The 21,621-nt window shown below is 46.9% G+C and overlaps 1 protein-coding gene across 1 annotated transcript; it reads right to left on the reverse strand.

The window, feature by feature from the left end:
- Positions 1 to 3,863: 3,863 nt before the first annotated feature.
- Positions 3,864 to 19,246, reverse strand: LOC311223357 (collagen alpha-2(I) chain-like; the record flags this gene model as incomplete). The annotated part of the gene is made up of 16 exons (XM_084308147.1): positions 19,198 to 19,246; positions 18,708 to 18,761; positions 18,565 to 18,618; positions 18,314 to 18,367; positions 17,720 to 17,773; positions 17,575 to 17,628; positions 14,119 to 14,172; positions 12,854 to 12,907; positions 12,230 to 12,247; positions 12,025 to 12,078; positions 10,871 to 10,933; positions 8,192 to 8,357; positions 5,894 to 6,000; positions 5,710 to 5,790; positions 4,693 to 4,875; positions 3,864 to 4,022 (listed from the first exon to the last, which is right to left on the reverse strand). Exons 6-16 carry the CDS (start codon positions 17,611 to 17,613, stop codon positions 3,864 to 3,866), a joined length of 978 nt encoding a protein of 325 aa, XP_084164273.1. The 5' UTR covers positions 17,614 to 17,628; positions 17,720 to 17,773; positions 18,314 to 18,367; positions 18,565 to 18,618; positions 18,708 to 18,761; positions 19,198 to 19,246.
- Positions 19,247 to 21,621: the final 2,375 nt, after the last annotated feature.

Below are 21,621 nucleotides of genomic sequence, written 5' to 3' on the forward strand. Positions count from 1 at the left end.
GTGTCTCTGAGCCTGCATGGTGCTGTTGGACTGGCTCCGCCCACACGGGTGTCTCTGAGCCTGCATGGTGCTGTTGGACTGGCTCCGCCCACACGGGTGTCTCTGAGCCTGCATGGTGCTGTTGGACTGGCTCTGCCCACACGGGTGTCTCTGAGCCTGCATGGTGCTGTTGGACTGGCTCCGCCCACGCGGGTGTCTCTGAGCCTGCATGGTGCTGTTGGACTGGCTCCGCCCACACGGGTGTCTCTGAGCCTGCATGGTGCTGTTGGACTGGCTCCGCCCACACGGGTGTCTCTGAGCCTGCATGGTGCTGTTGGACTGGCTCCGCCCACACGGGTGTCTCTGAGCCTGCATGGTGCTGTTGGACTGGCTCCGCCCACACGGGTGTCTCTGAGCCTGCATGGTGCTGTTGGACTGGCTCCGCCCACACAATCTTCTCTGGCCCACCTGTAACGTTTGGGGTATTGCTCTCATCTGGGAGCAAAAGCCCTGGCGTTACCCGATGGTAATTACCTGTCTATCTGCCCTGATTGCACTAATTGGTACCTGGTGTGTCTAGTTAAAGGAACACTCCAACACTTTGGGAAATTCGCTTATTTGCCATCTACCCTGGAGTTAGACAAGAAGATACATACCTTTTTTCTTCTCTGTGCATGCAGTAGGAGTAGTAGTAGGACGCGCACCGTTAGCCTAGCTTAGCGTCAGTCACTGGAAGTAGGTTCCTCCGTTAGCCTAGTTCCCAACGTCTTCCTACTCCTACTGCATGCACAGAGAAGAAAAAGGTATGTATCTTCTTGTCTAACTCCAGGGTAGATGGCAAATAAGCTAATTTCCCAAAATGTTGGAGTGTTCCTTTAAGTTGGCTTTATTATGTTCTTCCTGGTTACGATTCAGATCGTCAGTCGCTCACTGAACCTACCCGTGAGTTACACCGTTGTGAGTAAGTCTTATCGCTCCTTGCCATAGGAGGATAAGTACGCTCGTTATTGTCCCTGATTATCATGTCACTTTGATTGCCGTTTGCATTCACTGTTGAAGGTTTAGCTTATATTATTATGTTTGTATATGTAACAGATCGGTTCGGACATGCCCCGAATGGGCGTTGAACCCCGGTCTCCCGCGTGACGGGCGGCATCACAGACCACTATGCCAAGAGGTGAATTCACTTCTAAGTAATGGGTCTGGACGCCTCTGGGGAGTGAGTTTACTTGCAGTACCGCTGCCGTCCACAGTCACTTCACAACACTGTCCGTCATGACTGTGGTTAGACACACGGTACCTCCGTTACATATACATCTCCGTCGTTTGACGTGTATGCCAAAGAATGTGTTTTGGAGACGGTGATCTCTCCACTTTGCTTTCCCTGTTTTGTTACCCGAGATACAAATGTATCTTCTTGTTTACACATCGTCGTTTGCGTGTGCTGTTCGTTACAAACATTAAAGTAACAGTTCCTTGTTTTGAAGATGAACACCCGTCCTTCGTCATATCTGTTCTCTACTGCACCTGGGTCCAACACACCGACCCAACTCTGTTCTCTACTGCACCTGGGTCCAACACACCGACTCAACTCTGTTCTCTACTGCACCTGGGTCCAACACACCGACCCAACTCTGTTCTCTACTGCACCTGGGTCCAACACACCGACTCAACTCTGTTCTCTACTGCACCTGGGTCCAACACACCGACCCAACTCTGTTCTCTACTGCACCTGGGTCCAACACACCGACCCAACTCTGTTCTCTACTGCACCTGGGTCCAACACACCGACCCAACTCGTAACACCCACCTACACTAACATTCCTGGTTAAGCCACTGCCTTTTTATATCCAATTAGATTAATAAGAGTTGATAGGGCATTTGAGGACATGCAACTTGAGCAACAGCAACACATGTGAGCGACATTCTTTACCCACAGCCGTAAAATAATGTGAATCCCTACCCACCTTCAAAACCACTCTCAAAGAGCACCTACGGGAGGCCGCAATTCGAAACTGGACCCAGTAAATGTCCAACCCCCCCCCCCCCCACATGTACAGTTTCCTCCCCCTCAAATGTATATATTCGTTTTGAAACTCTGTCTGTAAATAAACAGTACTGTATATCTGTGTCATAATTGTTATGATGAATTGAAAATGGGGGACCCTGATGTAAACAAGACGAAAGTCTTTCTCTGGTCTGCATCCCCTTAACAATTGTGTGTATTGAGCCGTACTGTATTGTACCCATTCTGCAAGCTGTTAATAAAGTTTTCAATCAATCAAAGAGAGAGAGACCATGGATAGTACTACCAGGTATAGTAGGAATGATCATGCACCAATACCATATTTTCACTGCCTGTACTAATTGAACTTAAACTTTTCTATATGGTGCTATTTCCCACGTTACAAAAAGCATATTTCTAATATCCTTTGCGTTATGAGCGATGTAGCTTGGGGCAGAGTACCTTTGTTGATGTGATTTGTTCAGATGGGGAGACAATGAAAATGACAGGTGGTTGAAACCAGGTAGCAATACGGCCATAAAACAAAAAAAATTGTGATGAGAAGCAAAGAAAGGGTCAGAAAGAAAAACGACTAAGAAGCGGTGAGAACCACTGGGATACAGTACTTTTTGTTCCATATACAAATAAATACAGTACAGTTCCTTCATTTATTGATGCATAATAATGTGCAGCTCCAGCAAGAAAAATAACAAAACATGGAAAGAAAAAAGAATTGTAATTTTTCAAGTAAAAATTGAAAAAAAATAAAGAAACAACAAACTTGAACTCAAATCAAGACGACATAAATTAAGATCATTACAACAAAAAGTACACATGCTTAACCCCAGAGTTAAGTAAAACAAATGTTCTTTTAAATGAAGCGATGGAATAAAGTATCTCTGCCAGATAGGACAGCTACACTCACCGAAGCCTTATGAAAGCCTGCATGCAGTAGAAATATCAACTTGTGAAACAATATCTACAGCAACCTCCATGTGTATTGACATTAGAGTTGCGATGGACACCTTTTTGACGCTATTAAAGCGAAAATCGCAAGACGATTGTACAATTTCCTTCCGAGTATCTCACAGTGGTCTGATGATGACGCACGCCGTCGATAGAGCTTCCCGTTGGAGCTCGTGACATGTTGAGTGAGGTCAGCGGAGGCCATGAGGTGAAGCGAGCACAAGAAAGATGTTTTTATTTTTATTTTTTAAAGCTGCGTCTCCATTTTGGGACACGTTGTTACACCGAGTTACAGTACAGTCACATTACCCACAATGCTCTGGATCGAGAGGAGAAAAAAAAAACGGTACCTGATTAAAAATGCAAATGCCCGAATAAAAACATTGTCAAGTCGACCAATTACATAAATAAGCCCCTGTTTCAACAATAACAAATACATGTAAACAAAATGTACAAAAGAAAAGGTAACCCATCTCCAGAACCTCAGGTTTTTAAAGTATCCCCAGTGTGGGGAAAACGGACGCTCGTCTGTCAAGTCCGTCTCTGAACGGCGAACCTTCACGGAAAAGTCTCTCTCCTGCAGAATCCTCAGTTCACACAAGCTTTGTCTGTTCTCCTCCCTGTCACTCTCTCCACTCTCTGTTGTGCCGTTTACCCCGTTCACTACCACACTACAGAAGGTTAACCCGTTCACTACCACACTACAGACTGTCTAACCGTCTGTAGTGTGGCAGTGAAAGGGTTAACCCCTTTGTCGCATGGCAGCGAAAGGGTTAACCTTCTGTTAGTGTCTCGGTGAAAGGGTTAACCCTTTGGTAGTGTGGTAGTGAAAGGGTTTAATAAACGGGCCCGTGCTCTTGGACGCTCCTGGGGGAGATCAGGGTCTTGTCCCCCCCCCCCCCCCCCGCACCACCTAGCTGAAGCACACGGGCCCTATGGTGAAGCCAAACGCCCGGGTCAGTTCCGGGTCAGTACCGGAGACGGCCACGTCTCGGAGGGGCAGCAGGTGGAGCTCCTCCGTCTCAAACTGGAACACGGAGGTCTGGGGTTCTGAAGTCAGCTCCTCCGAGGGCTGTGTGTGTGGGGGGGGGGGGGGGGGGACACATTTTAATCAAGAGTCACTTTATTATTGTCCCATCAGCTGGGAAATTTGTATTGGGCTCACACCCACACTACAGCCACAGACACATACATACGGACATGACAGAGGAAATAAACAATATAAAAGATACAGTAAAGTACCTGCACAGCAGGATGTCTGGCAACACCACATTAGAATAGTATAGAATTAACTGTGTATTTAAAAAAAAAAAAAATGATTTTCTAAAAATCTTCACTCTGGCAGGAGTTTTCAAAAAGGTTTGGTTTCAGTGACCTAAAATGCAGTTTGCGTTGTGGACGAAATGCCAAGCCGCATAAAAAAAATAGCTATGGTTTAAAAAAAATACCCGTGGACGTGTGGACGAGGCCTGATGTTTCTTCCCTTTTTTCCCTATTAAGGTTTTAATTTTTTCTTCTTGGGGGGTGTTGTTCAATTGTGGGCCTGTGAAGCCCATTGAGACATGTCATGAGATCTGGGGGTCTACAAATAAATCTGACTCCACTTTGATTTCTAACACGTTGCACACGGCTCTTTTCACCGATTTTAGAATTGGGTAAAATCCTCTCCGATACCCTGTTTTAGCCCAGTATCGACCGATTCCCACTCATATCGACGCTGCGTGCTGCTGCCGGGTTCTCACCACGCAGTCTCGTAACGTCCCGAGGTAACTCTGTCTCCGCGTGTCGGCCATGAACTTGACGTCCCTCTGGTGGCCGCCCTGGGTGCTGCCCGGCCCGCAGCGGTAGGTGACGCTCTGGGCGGCGAGCCTGCTGTTCAGCCTCAGGAACCTCATCTGCACCACCCCCCCGTCCGGGTACTCAAACTGGGGTCAGGGAGACAGACGAGAGAGGCATGTGACTAGGGAGAGGGGCAGACAGGTACTCAAACTGGGGTCAGGGAGACAGACGAGAGAGGCATGTGACTCGGGAGAGGGGCAGACAGGTACTCAAACTGGGGTCAGGGAGACAGACGAGAGAGGCATGTGACTCGGGAGAGGGGCAGACAGGTACTCAAACTGGGGTGAGGGAGAGAGACGAGAGAGGCATGTGACTCGGGAGAGGGGCAGACAGGTACTCAAACTGGGGTCAGGGAGACAGACGAGAGAGGCATGTGACTCGGGAGAGGGGCAGACAGGTACTCAAACTGGGGTCAGGGAGACAGACGAGAGAGGCATGCGACTCGGGAGAGGGGCAGACAGGTACTCAAACTGGGGTGAGGGAGACAGACGAGAGAGGCATGTGACTCGGGAGAGGGGCAGACAACCAACAAAGGAGGCAGATTAACCCTTTCACTGCCACACAACCAAAGGGTTAACCCTTTCACTGCGACAATACAGAAGGTTAACCCTTTCACTGCCACACAACCAAAGGGTTAACCCTTTCACTGCGACAATACAGCAGGTTAACCCTTTCACTGCCACACCACAGAAGGTTAACCCTTTTCACAACCACACTACAGAAGGTTAACCCTTTCACTACCACACTACAGAAGGTTAACCCTTTTCACAACCACACTACAGAAGGTTAACCCTTTCACTACCACACTACAGACGGTTAACCGTCTGTAGTGTGGTAGCGAAAGGTTAACAGTCTGTAGTGTGAAAGGGTTAATCGTATCTAGGGAAAAGGACGAGTTTGTGATTGGATCTGACAGTCACCTGGAAGCCTTCTTCCGTTGTACTCAGCCAATGAAACGAGTCGTTTGTCCCGGAGTCCTTCAGCCAAGCCCTTACTGGAACCTAGTGGTTTAGATGTTATTTTGTATGTTATTATTACATGGGTACAACATGTTATTATTACCAAATCATAAGGATGATGTCAGTCTTGGGGGATATACTGTACCTGAGGCAGGATGGGGTTCAGGCAGGTCTTGGGCTCTGCTGTGAAGTCACAGTATGCCAGCAGAGCATCTTCTGGGCTGCCCTGGTTAGGATCAATGTAATACATCCCTATAGGAAACAAAGAAAACCCACGCATTTCCATCAGACACTGGCTTCCTCTTTGGCGTCAAGTCACATGAAAGAAGCTAATGGAGGTTCTCATCCTCTGCTTCTTATCATCCGTACAGTAGAATTGACTCAAACCCCACCCTCTTTTCTTGATCCTCCAACCACAATGGTCGCTTTCCAGGAAAGCAACAGTTGTGATTGGAGGATCGAGAAAAGGGGGCGGGGTTTGACATAGTCGCTGGGAAGAAGCACCTCTAGAAATACTGTGCTGTGTGTGCGTGCGTGTGCGTGTGTGTGTGTTTCACTTGATTAGGCACCTGCTGTCACTATTATAATCTGTCAGTACACTTCATGTAAAACCATGTAAGGTTTAATGTTATCTGTTTATTTATTCTTACAATTTTGTTTACAGTAAGTAGGCATAGTAGGCTAATTTAGTGCAATATTGCTAAATAAGATTCTTGAGCAACATCAATCACTACCACACTGACACTACAGGGTTAACTGTCTGTAGTGTGGTAGTGAAAGGGTTAACCTTCTGTAGTGTGGTAGTGAAAGGTTAACCGTCTGTAGTGTGGTAGTGAAAGGGTTAACCTTCTGTAGTGTGGTTGTGAAAGGGTTACGCTTTGTCCTGTGACAGTGAAAGCGTTAACCTTCTGTAGTGTGGTTGTGAAAGGGTTAACCCTTTGTCGTGTGGCAGTGAAAGGGTTAACCGTCTGTAGTGTGGTAGTGAAAGGGTTAACCTTCTGTAGTGTGCTTGTGAAAGGGTTAACCATTTGTCGTGTGGCAGTGAAATGGTTAACCGTCTGTAGTGTGGTAGTGAAAGGGTTAACCTTCTGTAGTGTGGTTGTGAAAGGGTTAACCATTTGTCGTGTGGCAGTGAAAGCTTAACTGTTTGTAGTGTGGTAGTGAAAGGGTTAACCTTCTGTAGTGTGGTAGTGAAAGGTTAACCGTCTGTAGTGTGGTAGTGAAAGGGTTAACCTTCTGTAGTGTGGTTGTGAAAGGGTTACGCTTTGTCCTGTGACAGTGAAAGGGTTAACCTTCTGAAGTGTGGTTGTGAAAGGGTTAACCCTTTGTCGTGTGGCAGTGAAAGGGTTAACCGTCTGTAGTGTGGTAGTGAAAGGGTTAACCTTCTGTAGTGTGGTTGTGAAAGGGTTAACCATTTGTCGTGTGGCAGTGAAAGGTTAACCTTCTGTAGTGTGGTAGTGAAAGGGTTAACCTTCTGTAGTGTGGTAGTGAAAGGTTAACCGTCTGTAGTGTGGTAGTGAAAGGTTAGCCTTCTGTAGTGTGGTAGTGAAAGGGTTAACCTTCTGTAGTGTGGTAGTGAAAGGTTAACCTTCTGTAGTGTGGTAGTGAAAGGTTAACCGTCTGTAGTGTGGTAGTGAAAGGTTAACCTTCTGCAGTGTGGAAGTGAAAGGTTAACCTTCTGTAGTGTGGTAGTGAAAAGTTAACCGTCTGTAGTGTGGTAGTGAAAGGGTTAACCTTCTGCAGTGTGGAAGTGAAAGTTTAACCGTCTGTAGTGTGGTAGTGAAAGGGTTAACCGGTAGAGAAAGGTTAACCTTCTGTAGTGTGGTAATGAAAGGGTTAACCTTCTGCAGTGTGGAAGTGAAAGGTTAACCTTCTGCAGTGTGGTAGTGAAAGGGTTGACCTTCTGTAGTGTGGTAGTGAAAGGTTAACCTTCTGTAGTGTGGTAGTGAAAGGGTTAACCTTCTGTAGTGTGGTAGTGAAAGGTTAACCTTCTGCAGTGTGGTAGTGAAAGGGTTGACCTTCTGTAGTGTGGTAGTGAAAGGGTTAACCGTCTGTAGTGTGGTAGTGAAAGGTTAACCTTCTGCAGTGTGGTAGTGAAAGGGTTGACCTTCTGTAGTGTGGTAGTGAAAGGTTAACCTTCTGTAGTGTGGTAGTGAAAGGTAAACCTTCTGTAGTGTGGTAGTGAAAGGGTTGACCTTCTGTAGTGTGGTAGTGAAAGGTTAACCTTCTGTAGCGTGGTAGTGAAAGGTAAACCTTCTGTAGTGTGGTAGTGAAAGGTTAACCTTCTGTAGGGTGGTAGTGAAAGGTTAACCTTGTGTAGTGTGGTAGTGGAAGGTTAACCGTCTGTAGTGTGGTAGTGAAAGGTTAACCGTCTGTAGTGTGGTAGTGAAAGGGTTAATGGTCTTGGTTCCAGCACCACCTCTAGGTTCTATGAGGTTCTGACCGTTAGTGGAGTTGTGGTGCACTAGCCAGAGCTCCAGGCAGCTGGTCGCTGGGTGCTCCTTGCTGCCATCTGGTGGATCTAGGAACCAGCGCAGGTCTCTGAGGAGGGAATCCAGTAGATTCTGGACCAGGGAGTAGTTGGGCCTGTCTGCCAGGTGCATGATGCCCTTTATCAGTGAGACGGGAGACAAGGAGGACTTTCCTGAGGAATGGTTGTATCTAATCTATATCAATACAGTAAAACAGCACTCAAATTAAACATTTGAATTATGTTCATGGCCTAAGACAGTTCAATCAATATCTGTGAACGTGATCTACTCTCTCTCTCCCAAAGCCAGAAACCAGAGAAGTAAGAATCAACCTTGTGACGTCATCAAGTATAACGTCTGGAGCCGTTGGCAATGAATGTGGAGCCACAGAACGTTTGTTCTCTATTTTTATATCCAAATGAGCTTTATTCTATAGTAGTGTTCTCAGGTCTGAAACAGAACATGTATACTCAGAACATTCCCCTGGGTGTCACCTATATACTCTTTCCAAATGCATCATCTATGGAGCAACTTCAGACTTTATACTTTTTTTTTTTTTTTAACAATTTTTTTTAGCGTTTATCGCTTTTCTGGTCAAGCATGACCGACAGAAACAGGTTGAAATGGGATGTAGAGCAGGGGAAGACATTCTGAGAAATGACGGCGGGTCCGGGAATCGAACTCGTGTCCCCCAGATCCGTGACGAGCACGGTTTTCCCCGACACAGAAATAGCGCCGAGATATGCGGTGAGCTACGGGAGCTCCCAGACTTTATACTTTTAGTCATACAAATATACACTTTATATTTACATTTAGTCATTTAACAGCCTTGTGAAGTGGATTTGTGCGGCAATGAGAAGCCAGTGCAGCTCTCTCTAAGAAGTGAGGTGACATGGACTTTGGCAGGTTGGAGATCAGGCGGGCCGCTGTGTTCTGTATGAGTCGAAGCGCTTTGGTTGCACACAAGCCGGTAAACCAGCAAGCGGTGCATTGCAATAGGCAAGGCATGACTGATGATTACAAGAGGAGTGTTGGGCGGATTCTTTTGTCAAGAAGGTGCAGATCTTTCTCATGTCGCTCAGGAAGAATCCGCAGGTTCTGGTTGTTGAGGCGATGTGAGCGGTGTGAAGTCCAGCCGGTCGTCAAGTACCACACCTAGGTTATTGGTGGTCGGGGTCGGAGCCACAGCTACGTTCTCCATTGTGATTATACTCGATACAATAACAGAGCCCCCCATGGGGAAGCCCCCCCAATGAGCTCCTACGCCCACTCTCCTCCAGCCGGTCACTGCAGTCTTCCCATCAGGAGCTCCTGGTGGTGCCCAGGACCAGGTCTTCCCATCAGGAGCTCCTGGTGGAGCCCAGGACCAGGTCTTCCCATCAGGAGCTCCTGGTGGAGCCCAGGACCAGGTCTTCCCATCAGGAGCTCCTGGTGGAGCCCAGGACCAGGTCTTCCTATCAGGAGCTCCTGGTGGAGCCCAGGACCAGGTCTTCCCATCAGGAGCTCCTGGTGGAGCCCAGGACCAGGTCTTCCCATCAGGAGCTCCTGGTGGAGCCCAGGACCAGGTCTTCCCATCAGGAGCTCCTGGTGGAGCCCAGGACCAGGTCTTCCCATCAGGAGCTCCTGGTGGAGCCCAGGACCAGACTCAAGACAGAAGGGGGACCGAGCCTTTGCAGTGACTGCAGCCCCAAGGCTCTGGAACGCCCTCCTCCCTTTAGCCCTGAACACCGCTCCCTCAGAGCTCACCTTCAAAAGGCAGCTAAAAACCCACTTCTACAGGCAGGTCTTTTAAACACTCAGCCGTTTTCTCTCTGTTCATGTTTTTTTTTTTTTTTTTTTGATTTTCTCCCTGTCCCAATTAGTCGTTGTGCCAATTCCCCCCCCCTCCCCTACCTGGCTGCTGTATGCATGTTCTCCTACGAGTCGGTACAAGGGCGTCCCGAGTCGATCACACGCTTCCCCCGAGACGTGCGCCGACAGCCAGTGACGTCTTTTCACTTGGCAGCGAGGACTCTCATTGGTGAAGTGTAACGCGTGGGAGGGCACGCTATCCACCAAGTCCTGCCCCGCTTAGCAAGCGCCGAGACCTGACCTGTAGGCGTCGCTGTCCACAACGCCAGCTTCCCCACCCCCTAATACTGCCAAATTGTATTAGTGTGAACGGCCAGCCAAACTGGTGACAACGCCGGGAGCTGGATTCAAACACGCGAATCCAGCATCTCCGGCGTTGGTGACGAACGCCATCTCCGCTACGCCACCTGACCGCCTTGTTCTTGTTTTTGTTGTAGTTTTTCGTTGTCTATTCTGGTGTTTTAGCAGATTTTTTAATGTTTTTTTCCCCCCACATGTTTTATTTCTTGTATTTTCTACTGATGTTTTTAAAAATGCTGTGAAGCACTCTGGGCACTTGGGCTGAGAAGGGCGCTATACAAATAAAGTTTTACTTACTTACTTGATGACATCACAAGTTTGAGTTTTAGCACACTCGTTTTGGGATTTGGGAGAGTTGCTAATTTTCACTGATATCTTTGTACCGTCTTAGACCAGAGGAATAACATGTATGGATTCTGACATTTGGGGTGTAGTTCCCCTTTTAAGGTTTCTCAATAGAAGAGAGCATTTAGAACCATTTCATTGCCAGCAACCATTACCTTCAGTTGAGTTAGTGTGAGGTTCAGCGAAGCTCCTGGGGGTCCGGGGGGGCCGGGGGGACCCTGACAAAAACACATGGAATACAAACATGAATTATAACCACCCGAGGACCAGGGGTGTAACAAGTACCCAGAAATTATACTTAAGTGAAAGTATGGGTACCGTCTCAAAATCGTACTCAAGTAAAAGTCAGAGTATCTGGCTAAAAACACACTTGAGTAAAAGTCAAAAAGTTTCTACTTTTAAATGTACTTAAGTACTAAAAAGTAAAAGTAAAAACTTTTTTTCTGACTGTCTATTCTTCTGATAGCAGGTGTTTAATCAAAGATCCCCGCTTTCTAGTCTTGCACAAGGACCAATCAGCATGGGTATGGGCGGGTTCATTTCCCATTGATGGGGGTTTGATTGGCTGTTTTTAAATAAAGTGCGGCCGCAGGATTAATAACGTTAACGTCTTTTTTCTCTGAAATGTAATTGAGTAAAAGTACAAGTACACAAACCTAATAATACTCAAGTAAAGTACGGGCGGCTACGTGGCGTAGTGGGCAAGGCGCTCGCCACAAATGCGGAGACGCTGGGCTCGCCCAGCACTCCACATTGCTTTCAGTTTAGCTGGTCGTTCATACTAATACACATTGGCCGTATTAGGGGGTGGGAAACTGATGGGTGGGGATCGGGCGTTGTGGACAGCGACTCCTACAGGTCGGTTGGTGCGCCTGCGCAGTAGAATCAGGAAGTGTCGGGGGCAGCGTGAGCCTCCCACGCGTTACTCCTCGCCACTGAGAGATCGAGCTGCGCAGGTGAGAAGATGCGACTGCTGTTACCTCAAGTACCGGAGGGGACTTGTGCTATGTATGACTTAGTCCACATTGCAGCCGGCTTGTGGGAGGCAAGAAGCAGCGTTCGTGACAGGGGAGGGTTGAATTAGATGATACGAAATTGGGATGGGAGAAAATATAGAAAATGGGAGAAAAAGTGGTTTAAAAAAGAAAAAATACTCAAGTAAAGTACAAATCCCCCAAAACAGTACTTAAGTATTGTAACAAAGTACAATTACTCAAGTACTTTAGATCCCTGCCGAGGACACAGGAGATATAAACCCAGACTACACTGCGGACGTCTTCAGCTGGAGCGTGAAGAGAGTTCTACTCACAGGTACGCCTCTCGTTCCAACACGACCCGACTGGCCGACAAATCCTTTCAGGCCCTGATGATGATCACAAAACAGTATCTAATTAGGTGGAAATATGGCTTTCAGAGTAAAATTATATAAATATTTAGTTCACATATAGATTTAGTTTCTCGTCATGATGCGTGTTCACATATACATTTACTGAGGTTTCGTTTCACAAACACACCTTATGTCCAAACAAACCCTGCAAAGAGAAGGAATGGACAGCTGTTAGAGTGGTGCTCATCACATTATTGACATCAATGTACTTCCTCTTTGACTCCAATAGACCACTGCACGTCCGTGTTACATTGAGCTCATGGGAGAGAGAGAGCCGGGGGGGGGAATTAATGAATGTGGATGAGAGCCTTGACATTATGGAGACATGATCCAATAGACTTTTATATGTACGCCTGAGTCTCCTGAACACGGAGAGACTAATCCCAAGTCGATCGGCACTTTCTCTGCACTCGCAGATTGATAAACCTACATCTCTGGACAATCCAGAGACTCCGTGGGAAATCTGTGCATGCAGAGTTCGGGAGTAGGTGCGGAAAAGTGACTATAGCTCGGCAGAGAAAGTACCGATCGACTTGGGACTGGTCTCTCCGTGTTCAGGAGACTCAGGTGTATAACAGTCTATTGGATCATGTCTCCAGCGCCCCCCCCCCCCCACACAGCCGTAGCTACAACCACTTGATGTCAAGGCTCTCATCCACATTCATTAATCCCCCCCCCCCCGGTCTCTCTCCCATGATTCTAGAATACCGGAAGTGTTGCGGTGGTCTCTACCCCAGAAGAGATGTCTTACAGGCAGCCCCGGTAGTCCCGGCGTCCCCCAGGTCCCGTGTGGACCGATGTCCCCCTGCGGAGACACAATGGATGCCGTGATGAATGCGGTGTGCTTAGAGGAGGAGACAGAGGGGCGGACATGATAGAACCGATGGCCCAGAGATTCAAGATTCAAGAGGTTTATTTGTCACATACATACCAGGGCATACAGTGAAATGCGGGTGGTCATGCCCACATAGATTGTGCAATAATACTAATAATAAAAATAGACATAAAAAAAACAGGTAATAAGAAGACATGTGCATAGGTGCGGCTGGGTAGCACAGCGGACTAAGCGCCCGAATACCACCGCAGAGACTCTGGGATCGAATCCAGCTGTCAGCGGTACCTCCGGCTTGGTCAGTCGTCCATACTAACACAATTGGCAGTGTTTAGCGGGTGGGAAGCCGGTGGGGTATGTGTCCTGGTCGTTGTAAAACAGCGACTCCTACTGGTCGGTCGGGGCGCCTGTTCAGCAGGGAAGGGATCTGGGGGAGATAGTGTGATCCTTCCACGCGTTACACTCTCCCGGTGAGAGTCCTCGCTGTCAGGTGAAAAGAAGTGGCTGGCTGACTCCACATGTATCGGAGGAAGGCATGTGGTAGTCTTCTCCCTCCCCAGACCGACAGTAGGGGGCAAAAGCGTGCAACGACCAGGAAGGGAATTGGCATAACGACTAAATTGGGATGGGAGAAAAATACGAAAAAATAGGGGGAAAAAAATAGATAAAAAAAATTAAAAGAAGACATGTGCATGATAAAAATAGACATGTAAATTCCTGAGAAGGCACTGGGTCCACACTACTATACAATATACAGTTTTAACTCTGTCATTATGCTATACTTACTATATCTAAACTATACTATACAAGAACCACATCGGTTCTTTTCTTAAAGTGACCTTTATATTCCTCATTCCTTTAAAGTGACCTTTCCATTTTGTTTAAAGCGATTGTATAAAACGATTGCAGCATGTGTGTTGTGTGTGTGTGTGTGTGTGTGTGTGCTCATGTGTACTTGTGTGTGGAGAGTTCAGTGTTCAGTGTTCTGATGGCCTGGAGAAGAAGCTGAGCCGTAGTCTCTCTGTTCTTGTTGCGTGTGACCGTAGGCGCTTGCCTGACCGCAGCAGCTTGAACAGGCTGTTGTTGGGGTGGTGAGGGTCCTTCATTATTCTGCAGGCTCTGGATTTGCACCTCCTGTTATATAAGTCCTATATAAGGAAGAGAGCTATGCTGTATTCCCTTACCTGCTCTCCCTTTGGACCAGCTGTCCCTGGCTCCCCCGTGTGGCCTTCCATCCCCTGAAGAAAGCCAAGACAAGAACACTTTTCTTCAGAATACACACGAGAACATCATGCGGCGATGCAGATGGCTATCAGTGAATACAGATGGTTTGACATACTATACTGTGTGTGCAGGCCTGTTTTACTGCAACCCTACTACATCTAAGAAGGGAGATCCCCCCTTGAACGGCCCTTCCAAGGTTTCTCTCCTCCACATTGCCTGTGGTAAATTTATTCCTATTGCTAGGTTATAGTGAGTTTTATTTGATTTATTTAAAATGTTTTGGACTTCATGGTGTTTTTGTTTTGTTCTTGATTTATTGTGATGTTTCTTCTTGACTTGTTTAACACTTTCAATGCCAGCAGGGGGCGCACGATTTAGCGCTTGAGTGCCAGCGCTCTATTCAATGAGAGGGCGAGCACATTTGCGAACGCATAAACTATATCTTAAATTATGGCTATGTGTCTAATACGCCCGTCGCTTATCAATGACTTGCTTGCAGTCAACATTGTCGAAATGGATTGTTTTTTTCATCTGTACATTTCCGTTTTATACCATTTTGAAAAACGCTCGTTTTTGGAAGTTTTCTAAAAAAAAAGAGATTCCACAGGAATCGCCCTTTACTGGAATACACAAAAAACGTTGTAATTTTTCGGCCTATTTATGAATAGTTTTCAAATAAACGCTAGATTATCGATAGTATATGTGTACTTATGCACGCTAGAGAAGCGGGCTGAAAAATCTATTATCTATTTCCTGATCAACACACACACACACAGGGCCGCCTCAGGGGGTGTGCGAGCAGTGCGGTCGCACAGGGCCTCGCGGGAAGGGGGGCCTCGCAAAATAAAAAATAAAAAAAAATAAAAAAATATATATTTTTTATATATAATTTTTTTTATTTTTTTATTTATAATTTTTATTTTTTTTGCGAGGCCCCCCTTCCCGCGAGGCCCTTTTTCATCACAGACCTAAAATCTAGTTTTGCTTATATGCTTATATATTTCACATTAGACACGTTTGTAGAATGTGTCTGACTTGTTCCTGGGTCTGCAGTGACATACTCACTATTGGAGCTCTGGTGCTCTGCAGCAGACATACTATTGGTTTCAACGAAGGGAGTTGTTACTTACATCATGTGTAGTACGCCGGCGTGAGTCAGCTGCGTTTGACTATTTCGCGCGTGCAGCTTTTGACTATTATGCTTAGTTATGCCAGCCAAGACGAAGAGGTCGGTCGGTCACCAAGGAACGTTGACGAAAGGCCTCTCGCTGGCGGGACAAATGGCCGGAGCCTTGTCATGATGCAGTCGGGATATAGCCATGATGATGTCGGCTAGTAGCTAGCTTAGCTAAAGGCTAACTAGCGTTAGCTAACCTAGAGACAGCGTATGCAGCCAAGATGAAGAGGATGGCCGTTTGGCAGATGAACTTCGTCAACTCCACGCGGTTGTCTCCATCCTCTTGGACGTTTGGTGAGTTTTTAACCTATTCTATTAACTCTATTCTATTCCCGCCGTGGACATCTCTCTCTCTCTCTCTCTCTCTCTCTGGAGCTAAACTGGCCGACTAGCTGTTGTAGTACTACTAGTAGCTAACGGTGTGTGGCCTGGTGTCAGCACCTGTATGTAGCCGCATAGCTTGCTTCTGCGTTAGCTAATGGTTAGCGATAGCCTGGTTGAGCTAACTGTTAGCCAGTTAGCTGTTTAGCTACGACGTTAGCTGCCGGCTGCGCTCGGCTGGGAACGTTCGTTTGATGCTATCAGTTAGCCTTGAGTTAGCTGTTAGCTTGTGCTACGACCATTGACATTAGCCGTGAGAATAGCAGGGGGTTCTGGCACTCTGACTACGACATCATCTTTGACAGAAGATGTAGTCGGGCCTGCACCATGACAAGGCTCTGGCCATAGCTTATTTTTGTCCCGACAGCGAGAGGCCTTTCGTCAACGTGGAGACCTGTGTTGCGGCCTTTCGCCCTGCGTTCCTTGGTGCAGGTAAGATTAATGAAAATGTCATGACATTACCCCACTCTTCCTTCCTTCCCCTCCCGAATGTTTTGTTAATAACGATGTTTTTTTCCAGGCAAAACATATGTTACTTCACAACATTTGGAGATACGACATGTGCTGTGTGTGAATTCATTGTCTTGGTCGTTTGTGTAGCTTGGGTAGCGTTGGGCCGTTGGCCAAAGCTGTGTGTGGCCTGGTGTCAGTAGCCTACCTGGCTAGCCTTTAGCTGTCGGCCATTGGCTCCTTGCTGCTTTGTTTTCTCTGGTATAGACCCTCTTCTCTTTGGATTTAAGTGTTGATCTTTGTCCTTTTGGATCTATGTATATTCATGTTGCCTTTGTGAAGTTATCTTTTCCTTCTGTTTTGTTCTTTCATTAAAAGTTGAATATCCTTTAGGGGGTCATCTTTGCTTATCTCTCTCATACATGCTCTCTCTCTAACACACATGCTCTCTCTCTCTCTCTCTCTCTCTCTTTCTAACACACACAGTCTGCCTATGGCGGCCTTTCTCGATGGCTAGGCTGTGCTCGCTGAGTCTGTACCTAGTCAAGGATCTTCAGTCACAGTGCTCAGGTATTCTGCCACTGTGTACTCTCTGTTTAGGGCCAAATAGCATTTCAATTTCTTTCCAATGTGTCTCTCTCTCTGTACACTGTATATTGACTGTAGAACGGGAGCTCTCTCTCGCTCTCTCTCTTGCTATATGTTGACTGTATCATGCCCAGCCTCGGGCAGCGCTATTATTTACGAATATGTTTAAATCTCGCACAGGGCCTCGCATTTCTCCCAGGCTGCCCTGCACACACACACATATAGGGCCCACGTTGATATATCTGTGAAAAAAGCTCTGATTACCCCAAGACTGGTAAAATAGATTCCTTACCTCAGATCAGATGTATGCTACCAAATATCGATCGCATTTATTGATCCAACGCTGGGTGCTCGAAACACATATTCCATGCTGTTCTGAGGGTCGGCAATGAATGCAATCGGCTCAGGTTACATGCCGGTTAAGTAAAATGTGGATTCCGGATTTTCTTTTCCCCATGCATTTTCATTCAGTCCAATCCAAAGGGTGCATTACCATCCGGGAGACGATAGGGGGCGGTATTTTCCCTGTTCGAGCTCAGAGAGAGTCCCAGTGGTAACGTGAGGCTGCTAGATTGATGAGAAATGAATGGAAATCGCTAATAAAAAAATAACGATTAATAACGAGATTTCTCGTCCTTGTCACTGAACGGTTGGCATGAAATAACGAGAATTCTCGTCGTTGGCACTCAAAGTGTTAAAGAAGACGTGCCCATGGGGACATTAACGTGTGTTGTCGGGCCTTACAAACACATTTGATTTGATTTGATTTGCAGACATTGGTGTACTGAAATGAAATATGCAGTGATATATATAACGGTACCGTTAAGCCATCTCCGCCAGACGGGCCGGCAGCTCCCATCACGCCAGGCTCCCCCTGGAAACGAGGGATACGGAAATGATCCTCATAATAATAATATCTATATCTGCATTGTCCTGTTAGGAGGGACTCAGTCTAGGGAGCCTACCTTCAAGCCTCCTGCACCCGGTACCCCCTCTTCTCCATGTAGTCCAGCAGTACCCTGTGGAGAGAGAGAGAGAGAGAGAGAGAGAGAGAGAGAGAGAGAGAGAGAGAGAGAGAAGAGAGAGAGAGAGAGAGAGAGAGAGGACACAGAGAGAGAGAGAGAGACACAGAGAGAGAGAGAGAGAGACACACAACGAGAGGGAGAGAGAGAGACACAGAAAGAGAGAGCGAGAGAGAGAGTTATGAGAGAGAGCAAGAGAAGAGTGAGAGAGCGAGAGAGAGAGAGGAGAGTTATGAGAGAGAGAGCAAGAGCAAGAGAAAGAGTAGAGAGAGAGAGTAGAGAGAGAGAGAGAGAGGAGAGAGAGAGAGAGAGAGAGAGAGAGAGAGAGAGAGAGAGAGAGAGAGAGAGAGAGAGAGAGAGAGAGAGAGAGAGAGAGAGAAAGGTGTATTTTAAGGACACCAGTGATTGAGTTGTACACCTAATCCCCCCCTGGCACAGAGAGAGAAAGAGAGAGAGAGAGAGGGAGAGAGAGAGGGAGAAAGAGCACAATATTCCCCAAACCAGATGATACACAGGGCAAGGCTAAAAATAACTTACATAAAGCCCCTGTCTCCCCGGTGGACCGGATGAACCGACACGTCCGCGCTCCCCCTGCAGGCGAGAGAGAGAAGTCAAGGCTTGATTAAATGTGATTCCCCCCGTTGACCTTAAACAAATTCTCAGAGAGAGAGAGAGAGAGAGAGAGAGAGAGAGAGAGAGAGACATTAGCTGTGCATTCAAAGGTCAAGTATAGCGTCTGTAATGGCTACAGCTCCCAGAATCTGATACAGTTAACAGTCATAACTGACCTTTTCGCCTCGCTTCCCCCTTAAGCCTCTATTTCCCGCTTTTCCTCTTTTCCCCTTTTGCGTTGGAAACAAAACAAAAAGAGAAATGTTTAGTATTGAATCAGGTTCGCGATCAGTTCAAGCGTAATCCAGTGGCATCCTACCCTCTTTCCAGTGTGTCCCTTCTTGCCCGGGCCTCCAGTCTGACCGTCGTCCGCCTGCAATACATTGAGATGCCTTGTGTGAAATTATAATAATGGTAAATGGCTGCATTTATATAGCAGCTTTTATCCAAAGCGCTTTACAATTTGTTCCTCACATTTCACCCATTCACTCACACACTCACACACCGACGGCGGAGGCGACCACGCAAGGTGCCAACCTGCTCATCGGGAGCAGTTAGGGGTTAAGCGTCTTGCTCAAGGACACTTCGACAAGCTGCCCGGGAGGAGCGGGAATCGAACCGGGAACCTCCGGATTACCAGACGACTGCTCTACCTCCCGAGCCACTGTCGCCCCAAATAATAGACAGTACATGTCTGATTTTTTTATTCATAATGATGAGCTTAAATATATTATAGCACACGAGGGACAGGGGGTAAAGAAAGTAAGACAAGGAGGTGATTGAATGGACAAAGAGACGTCTGATCTGACCTTTTGACCTTTCTTTCCTTGTCTTCCCTCTGGCCCAGGTCTGCCTTTCAGCCCCTAAAGAGTGCAGGGAGGATAATAATGTGCATATTACGACTAGGTACTCAGAGGAAATGTACAATAAGCTTTATCTGAAAAACGTCAAGTGTGTGGGACTGTATGGTGTGACGTGCAGGAGCCAGAGGTCAAGAGGTCAAACTCACCAGAGGTCCTGGTGCACCGACAGTTCCCCCAAGTCCTATCTGACCTGCGACCCCCTGAGAGAGAGAGAGAGAGAGAGAGAGAGAGAGAGAGAGAGAGAGAGAGAGAGAGAGAGAGAGAGAGAGAGAGAGAGAGAGAGAGAGAGAGAGAGAGAGAGAGAGAGAGAGAGAGAGAGATAGATGCCTTATGTCAAGTTTAATTTACAAAAAAGAAAAACAATCAATACATTAGTTGAAATTATCCTGCTCTAATGTGTTCTGCTGGTCTCTGACCTCTGACCCTGATCCTCCACTCGGCCCTTTGTCCCCCGTCAGGCCTTCTGGACCCTGGAAACAACAACAACTTTAACCTTCAGCGTCGGAGGTTCAGTGACATTCAGCTAAAAACAAAACAGCCAAAGCCAGCGGCGGGTCTCTCTCACCGGTTCTCCAGGCTCCCCCGTGTGTCCCGGGTCTCCCCTGGGCCCCTCAGGTCCAGCGGGGCCCTCAGGACCCAATCCACCCTGTCCTCCCATTCCTCCTGCCGACCCCTGGGGAATAAAAGCAAACAAACACTTTATGTCTAATGTAAAGGAAATTTAGCAGGGGACCAATCATATGGAATATTTAACTCTAAATATAGTGTGGTAGTGAAAGGGTTAACCCTTTGCTGTGTGGCGGTGAAAGGGTTAACCTTCTGTATTGTTGCAGTGAAAGGGTTAATCACATAGTAAGAACGCATGGTTGACTATTTATAGGGCCATGCTGGCGTTGAACGGACACCGACTCCCGTGACATCCCGGGATCCTCTAAAAGAGACCCCCGTAGACAAAGCAAGTGGCAAACGGAGAAGATCAATGGACAGGACGCCGCCACTGAAGGGAGGGCGCTTTATACACGTGTTGAGGGGTAAACAGCTGTGGACGTCGACACACACATAATGTGGAACGCACTGGGACAGAAGTGATCCTATTATACAGGTGCAGCTCAATACATTAGAATATCGTGGAAAACTCAATATATTTTGCTGTATTGATGCAGTCATTTGTGCAAAAGGAGCCCCAACCAAGTACTGAGTGAACATACATGAACATACTTTTCAGAAGGCTGACATTTCTATATACAAAAATATTTATGTCTTCATGAGCTGTAAGCCCTAATCATCAAAATGTAAACAAATAAAGGCTTGAAATATTTCACTTTGTGTGTAATGAATCTATAATCTATGAGAGTTTTGCTTTTTGAATTGAATTACTGAAATAAAATAACTTTTCCACGATATTCAAATTTATTGTGCTGCACCTGTACACTGCGCTGCCCCGCTGTTCCGTATTTTTGCAATCGCTGAGCACCAGTGAGTTTTTCTGTCTCTCCTTGATTAACACGCACATTATGTTTTTGCTTAAATTGCCATTACACTGATGAGCAACAACAATGCCGTGAGTTATGATTGTACACAGGAGATCTCTAGCACTTCTACATATTATTTTCTATGGGACTGATCATCTACAGTAGGTGTAACCGGTCTCATTTGACCTGAGTGGGAGTTGAACCCCGGTCTCATGCGCCGCGGGCGACATCGCCGACCGCTATACCAAGAGGTGAATTCACTTCTTGTTAATGGGTCTGGATGCTTCTGGGGAGTGAGTTTACTTGCAGTACCGCTTAACGTCCACAGCCACTTCACTACACTGTCCATCGTGACTGTGGATAGACACGCGCCGTTACATAGGCACCTCCTGTCGTTTCACTGACTCACCTTCGGTCCAGGGTTTCCCACGTTGCCTTTCAGTCCTCTGCTCCCCAGCACCCCCTGGTGTTAGACAAGAGTACAATGTAAAGTGACTGGAAGGGTTAAGAGCAGTGATGGGAATAACGGCGTTATAAGTAACGGCGTTACTAACAGCGTTAGTTTTTTCAGTAACGAGTAATCTAACGGATTACTCTTCCAATCTTAATAACGCCGTTATCGTTACTGCAAAAAAATGCGGCGCGTTACTATGAATGAAGCTTTTTTTTTTCCATCAGACATCTCTGCGCCGAGAGGCATTCTGTCCTTCCTTGTTAGTGGGCAGCGCGCGATTGGCTGAGGTTGAGTAAAATGTCATGGTAAGCCAATCAGAGGTAGAGGTGGGTGGGTGTCTAAAGCATCCAGAGTCTGACACACAGCGCAACAACACAAGCGACTCAGTCAGTGTGAGACCGCGGGTCCGTGTAGTGTACGTTTTGATAGTTTGTTTGGCGAGCC

This window comes from Notolepis coatsorum (assembly GCF_963971535.1).
Source record: "Notolepis coatsorum genome assembly, chromosome: 2".
NCBI classification, from domain to species: Eukaryota; Metazoa; Chordata; class Actinopteri; order Aulopiformes; family Paralepididae; genus Notolepis; species Notolepis coatsorum.